Genomic DNA, 7,433 nt, shown 5'->3' with positions numbered 1-7,433 from the left:
GCTTCAGTCGACTTTTTTTCCACATCAGCAAAAATCATCAACGTTGCATGGACTTGGGGGAACGGATCCTCCTTGTCCTCATCATCCTGCTCGGTGTCCTTCTCACTCGGCTGTCCTTCGCCGAATCCTTGGATCAGGAGGCGACACTGCCGAGTGGTATGCTTCGGCAATATGGCATTGCCTTCTTCATCCATCTTCGTGTGGATTGGGCACGGTTGATCCAGGATGGAATTTCCTGACTGCCTCTTCTTGGGGGCGTACTGTACTTTCCCCTTGCCTTTGAACTTGGCATTTGTAACGGCTGATGCCTCTGCCTGCGAAGTGGATTGAGCTTTCTGCTTCCGATTGCTGTTCCCATCTCCATCGGCGACTGACTTATGCTTGCCTCTACGTATGCGGTCCTCCTCTTCTCCATTTGCATAGCGCGCGGCTATCTCCATCATCTTTCTCATGGAGATGTCGCCTGTCCGACCGAGCTTCACGTACAGATCTCTGTATCGCACGCCTGCCTTGAAGGCGCAGACTGCTTGGTGCTCTATGACGTTCTCCACCGTGTGGTAGAGGGTCGTCCAGCGCTGGATGAAATCGCGCAAGGGCTCGTTCTGCTTCTGGACACAATGCTCGAGCTCTACAAGACGAGCAGGGCGTTTGCACGTACCCTCGAAGGTCCTGATGAAGACTCGGGCCAAATCAGCCCAACTATAGATGCTTGACGGAGCTAACTGGTTCAGCCAGGCTCGCGCCGAATCGTCGAGCATCAGTGGGAGATGTTTCATGGCGACATGGTCATCTCTGCCACCGATCTGGACCGCCACTCTGTAGTCGTCCAACCAAGTTTCCGGTTTTTACTCTCCTGTGAACTTGCTGATTCCCGTCGCCAATCGGAAGTTGGGAGGGATGTCAGCTGAGCGGATGGCCCGACTGAAGCACTCGGGGCCAGAAACAACGGTTCTGCTTCCACTCGGACGGTCTCTATCGTGGCCATCACGGTGGGCTCGACTTCTGTCGACCTTCTTCTGGGCGATGTACCCTCTTGCATCAGGCCTTGGATCATGCGCGTCACCGCCCGAACGACGATCATCATGATGTCGGGGTCCGTAAGGCCCACCCCGCGGAGGGGTACGCGAACGGCGACGATCTTCGGGATGAGACCGAATGGGAAGCGGATTCCGACTCGGGTCCCTGGAACGGCTGCCCCCTCTGCGTCGCTGATGAGAGTCGGGACTGAAAACCGACCAATGCGTGTTCGCGTGAAAAGAACTGTTGTGTGACTGGGAGACCGCCGAATTTTGCTGCTGCGTCGTATGCAAGAGGGCACGGATCTGCTCTATTCCTCTACCAGCCTCTGAATCAGTCGTCTGGAGAGAATCGGCAATCCTGGCGGCTGCAGCCAAGTTGAGGATGGGTGTGCGGAACACCTCGACGTTGCTCTGACGAGTGCGTCGACTGGAGGAACGATGGTGCTGATGACGAACGTCGGATGATTCTCCGAACTCACGCTCGTTCCGACCAGTCCCGAGGGGACTTTCATGGGAATCAGCCATGAGAACCTCGGCTGCAGGCCCGCGACCCAGATACTCGGAAGGTAGCTCAGTCGGAACTGACTCCAAGAACTGGGATGGCGGCGGGACCACAACCGATTCGAGCACCGCCACTTGAGAGGAGGATGCGCTCTGTCGCGCCTGGGCGTGTCGCACCCAACGCTGGAGCCACGGACGACGGGATCGCTTGTTGCGGTGCGTGACGGGGGCGAAGATCGACACCGGGGTCGATGGCTGGAGAAGAAGAACACCGCAGGAACTCGCACGGAAGTGCGTAGCCCCGCGACTGGGAAGCGCCTCGACGTCGAGGGGCGCATCCCGAAGCCATGCTGAATCATCGGTGATGAAGGAGAGGGCACCGAAGAGGATCTCATGACCCATGCACAGATCTCCGCCAGACGACATGACGAAAAGATGAAATCGCAAACTCGCCGGAAGTCGCTTAGACGCCTGCCCCACGGTGGGCGCCAACTATCATGGGTATAAGTCTGACAGTAGAAGTATAGAGTACGAAAGGATGGGCAGATCCTTAGCTACGGCGAGGATGTATGAGTTCAGGCCCCTCTACGGTGGAGGTAAAAGCCCTACGTCTCAGTGCTCTTGGGAGCTTTGTGTCGAGTGGATTATAGGATTACAACAAGTGCCAACCCTTGCACCAGTGGGGAAGTGCGCCTTACATAGAGTGCGCTGCCCTTCATAATGGCCCGGTGGACAAGGGTGGAATAGTGGCGAATAAATGCCTAAGTTACAGGTAACGTAAGCTTCAAATGCTAATAATGGTGTATGAAAACGTATGACCGTTGCCCTCCTGGGAGGTTACGATGTACACAGTGGATTCCAGTCGGTACGTTAAATATGCTCCGAGTGGATCGTTGCCGATTGGATGATGGGGCGTCCTTAGTTCAATCGGAACTGTCTAAGGGCCTTGTCTTCTATGAAGGGTAGTCCTTGGGTAGGACCTATAGGGCAGACCTATGACCCTACCCTGGGACTATAACCCCATCACTTACCCTATCGTTATCATTGGTGCCACTTGGGTTCAACTTGTCAACCGCTTTTTGTGCGGCCGCCCATTGTTTACAATCTTTGGTGATGGTCGACCACCGGGAGCGAAGCGATCGTGCGGAGCGGTCAATTCCACTCACGTTGCGAATATCAAAGTGTTCTTTCATCCGGAGCCAATAAGCCTGTCTACTTTGATCACCTCCAACGGACGGATCCCTCGACACATCCAACCAAGTTTTGCATAGCACGAACGTCTTCTTCGTTGGTCTAGTTGCCTCCTCTTCCTTTCGGTGCGCCGACAATGCCCTCACCATCCTCGCCCACCTCGAACTCATAGTCTTCCAAATGCATGTCATTGGTTTGAGACCAATGCGAATTGTTCGAGCCAACACCCATAGTTGACATGTATGCATCGTTCGTTGACACTACAAAGTATATAGAACAATGCAAATAAGTATCTATATGTATGCATTCAAAAAAGAACAAGAAAAAAAAAGTTAGGAAAATTTTCTACCTTTGGGGCATACCGTCGAACACATTGTCCGCTTCGACCGCCGGCTCAACAAGTGAGCTCGCCGGCGCTTCGGTAGCCGCCTCGCCCCTCACACGCCCTGCAAGCTTCTTCCTCGACGCCTTTGAGGTGCCGGAGCCGCCCGTCGCCTTGTTCTTCTTCACGGATGTCTTGCCCTTCTTCGGCCGCGCCGCATTTGGGAGGTTCAAGGGCTTCATCACGGCGGGCGCCGGCGCCGGCGCGACAATGCCAGCCGCCGAGGTCATCCGCGGCGGCATGAAGAGGCCGCGCGCGAGGATGATGGTCGGAGGAGCTCCGGCGGAGGCAGAGGCGAGGCCAACGCTCCCAGCGCTAGGGTTTGCGGCGGCGGCGGCGGCGGAGGGTTCGCAGCTGTAGGATGGGGTGAGGGGGGAGCCGGCGCGCGCGTCCATCAGGTTAGTTCGCCGACGCCGGCGCGTGCGAGGCGATGGTGGTGCGTGGAAGAGAGTGCGGCGCGAGCGATCGTGTGTGCCGCGCGCGGAAGCGGACGCCCCAAATACGCAGCGTGCTATGGCGATTCGGACCACGCGCCCAACTCTATATGCCGCACGCGCGGTTATTACGCGCCCGCTGGAGACACTCTGCCGATTACGCGCGCGCTAAAATGGATAAATTTGCGACGCGACGCTTGTTTAGGGCGGCTGTTGGAGATGCTTTTAGCGAAACGGACTCCAAGCAGCAGCGGCGAATCGGCCACTAGCGCAGGGATACTTATCTCCAGCAGCAACCGAACTCGCGACCGACGTACGCGGCAACCGCGGCTCGACTATACGCAGCAACAGTGGCAGCAGATATCTGCGGCAATGCGCAGCGATGGGGAAAACGTGTCGGTTTCGGTGAAGTATTACAAGCACGAGACGACATACCGTGTTTAGGTGCGACTACATGGAGTATATATAAGGGGCAATACATGAGAGTCTTTGGAGGACAAGTAAACGGGTTATACCCGTACGCGTCGGTACCAACGCAAAGACCCACACCGTGTGTACTACATCTAGTCTAATACGGTAGAATTTGGATCATAATTTAACAATGAAGGTGGAAAATATAGAAACTATGCTAGAGTTGCTCTTAGTACGAGTTTTTTTTTAGAAAAGGAGGCATAGCCCCGGCCTCTGCATCCAGAGATGCATGCAGCCCTTTATTCATAAAAAAGAAACCAAATCCGGAACGAGTACATCAATGTTGAGACTAAAGAACAAAAACGAAGCGATACAAAACGCCCAAAGCGCCCAAGCAGCGAATGTATAATAAGTAGATGACTAGCCACCTATCCTATTAGCTTGCCGCCATCCAAACCGGTTGAAGATACCCAGTGCTACCATCTCCCAGCGGACACACCCAGTGATCATACGCTCCCTCGAATCCGCAGGAGTGAGTAATGACCACGTGCGGGTCAGTGCGGTAGCCCTGTATATAACATGCAAAAAATTGATAGATGTGCATCTGTTAAACACTAAATCATTCCTGCAGTTCCAAATTGCCCATAGTAATGCACATGCTCCAACACGGATACTCTTTGCCAAATGACCACCAACTCCCTCTACCCACGTCCCAAACAACATGTTAGACACTAGTGGGGGGGTGATATTAAAAGCAATGTGTATAGAACGCCATAGGATTTTAGCCATCGGACATTGGAGAAAGAGGTGCTTGATAGTTTCCTTGTTGTCACAAAAGTTGCATCGCTGGTTACCTTTTCATTTACGTTTTGCCAAGTTGTCTTTCATTAGGATAGCACCTTTGTGAACGAACCACATAAAGATCTTTATCCTCAATGGAACTTTGACCTCCCAGACATGCTTGGATCTTGGAATGTATCCCGAATCAATAAGATGAAGGTACATAGATTTTACCGAAAAGGATCCATCTTAGTTAGCTTCCAATGAATAGTGTCGGGGCTATCCGGCAGTTGGATTTGCATTAACCTTCTAACTAAGTGTAGCCATCTGGTCCATCTTTCCCCGATCAAAGATCGACGGAACCGGATATTTAGAGGCGTGTTGCTCAAGACTGCTGCAACCGACGCTTGTGTGCGTTGGACAATATTGTATAGCTACGGATATTTCAGTGCTAGGGGCACATCCCCTAACCATGTATCCTCCCAGAATCTAGTTGATTAACCATTAGCAATGACAAACCTAGTCTGGTTAAAAAACACGTTCTTACACCTCATGAATCCTTTCCAGAATGGAGAATCATTCGGTTTAACGGTCACCTAAGCTAAGGACTTATGTTGCAAGAACTTATTCCTTAGAATTTGCACCCACATGCCTTCGGTTTCTACCGAAATTCTAAACAGCCATTTACTTAGCAAGCATCTGTTTTTAACCTCTAAATTCTCCACCCCTAAACACCCTTGATCTCTGGGTCTCCAAATGATGTCCCATTTAGTAAGCCTATACTTTGTTTTCACTTCATCACTTTGCCAAAAGAAACGTGACCGATATAAATCTAACCTCTTCCTTACCCCTTCAGGTAACTCGAAGAATGATAAGAGGAACATCGGCATACTGGTTAATACTGAATTAACAAGTACTAAACGTCCTTCATAAGATAGAAGCTTGCCTTTCCAGCAACTTAGCTTCTTTTTAAATCGGTCTTCGATACATTTCCACTCCTTGTTTGTATCTTAGTACGAGTTATGGAGACGAACAATATGACTATGCTAGAGTTGCTCTTAGTACGTAGCCTGAGAATAAAATGACGTACTCATGCACAAACCTATAGTTCTCCTTCCTCACCTTCCTGGAAGGAGACTTACATAGCATGTATCACCAGTTAAATTAACGTACTGGCTACAAACTACTCATGTACGTCATACTAGTTTGCTAGAATAAGCTATTACAACTTACACTAACTGTAATCAAAAGTCAAAACTACATAGTGAGTTGAAGTCCACGTTCATGCGTGCATGTCGAGCGAGACTAATCAACACGACAAACCTAGTTTGGACTTTGGAATCATATTCAGCGATATGTGCCTATATAAACAGCAACTTGTAAATCTGTTTGGAGCATTGCACCTTTGCGAAGTAGGACACATATCAAGAAGAGTACGCCTACAATGGCATCTTCTTCATCTCCGCCGTCCACGACGATCCAGATACACCCACTGACAACCGGCGAGATAACGACCGCAAGCACGGCACCGCCAACGCCTAGCACGGGGCCTGCATCGGCCACGGTCATGTCGAGCGTCGCGAACCTAGCTCAGCTCCTGCCGACCGGCACGGTGCTGGCTTACCAGGCGTTGTCGCCGTCCTTCACCAACCACGGCAAGTGTGAGACCTCCAACCAGTGGCTCACCGGGGTGCTGGTCATCGTCCTCGCCGTCTCGTGCCTCTTCTTCTCCTTCACCGACAGCGTCGTCGGTCGCCGCGACGGAAAGCTATACTATGGCTTCGCCACACTGCACGGCTTCAACGTTTTCAACTTCTCCAGCGAGGAGGAGAGGCAGGAGTGGGACGATCTCGACCAGTTTCGCAGGCTTCGCCTCCGGCCGCTTGACTTCGTGCACGCCTTCTTCGCGGCGATGGTTTTCCTCACGGTAGCTTTCAGCGACGTGGGGCTGCAGAATTGTTTCTTTCAGGACGCCGGCAGGAACACCGAGGAGCTCCTCAAGAATCTGCCCATGGGCATGGCGTTTCTCTCCAGTTTTGTGTTCATCATCTTGCCCACAAAAAGGAAGGGCATTGGATTCAGTGACACCGCTCCTCCCCAGAAGGTCGTCCATCCCTTAAATTAATTAAGTATGTTCCCATAACTTGAAGTTGCCACTTGCCAGAAATTGATTGAAAAAGAATTGAATCCTTCAGGAAATTTGTACCCAATCGGATTTGACGACACCGCTAAGTTGCTTGATTGTATCATGTTGGAGAAAATCACAAACTTTTTTAATTATTCATGTTCAGTGTGTGTGCCATGGTTCTTTTGTAAACAAGGAAATATTTTCTGTCCAAAGCAAGTGCACAATTATGTAGGTGCCCTGCGTCCCAGCCTCCCAGGCTTATAAGAGCTCTCCATTCCCTTTGTTTGCTTGAAGTTCAAAGTTATTATTTTGTAAAATTCCTTTTGAACTAAATCCAGTTTTTAACAAAAGGTCTACCATTTGGCGGCACATACACTTACACTTCTTTCTTATCTGAATATCCATCCATTTTACAATTGCTAATAAAACTTGCATGAAACAAAATAGTCCTGAGGTTTACGATACACGCTTGAATTTATTGGATAAGCACCTAAATAAATTGGATTCGAGCTATTACACTACAAAATATTATGTGCACAAATCTAAACTTGCGGTGTACGAAGCAGAGCGGGGAGGCCGCATTTATA

The 7,433-nt window shown here is 50.8% G+C and overlaps 1 protein-coding gene across 1 annotated transcript; it reads left to right on the top strand.

The window, feature by feature from the left end:
* Positions 1 to 6,138: 6,138 nt before the first annotated feature.
* On the top strand, positions 6,139 to 6,967 carry LOC123406020 (protein DMP3-like). The gene has a single exon (XM_045099518.1). It carries the CDS (start codon positions 6,163 to 6,165, stop codon positions 6,841 to 6,843), a length of 681 nt encoding a protein of 226 aa, XP_044955453.1. The 5' UTR covers positions 6,139 to 6,162; the 3' UTR covers positions 6,844 to 6,967.
* Positions 6,968 to 7,433: the final 466 nt, after the last annotated feature.

The sequence above is a fragment of the Hordeum vulgare genome, chromosome 6H (genome assembly GCF_904849725.1).
Source record: "Hordeum vulgare subsp. vulgare chromosome 6H, MorexV3_pseudomolecules_assembly, whole genome shotgun sequence".
NCBI classification, from domain to species: Eukaryota; Viridiplantae; Streptophyta; class Magnoliopsida; order Poales; family Poaceae; genus Hordeum; species Hordeum vulgare.
Note: the sequence above shows the minus strand (reverse complement) of the source record. Positions and strands in the feature narration are given on the sequence as shown.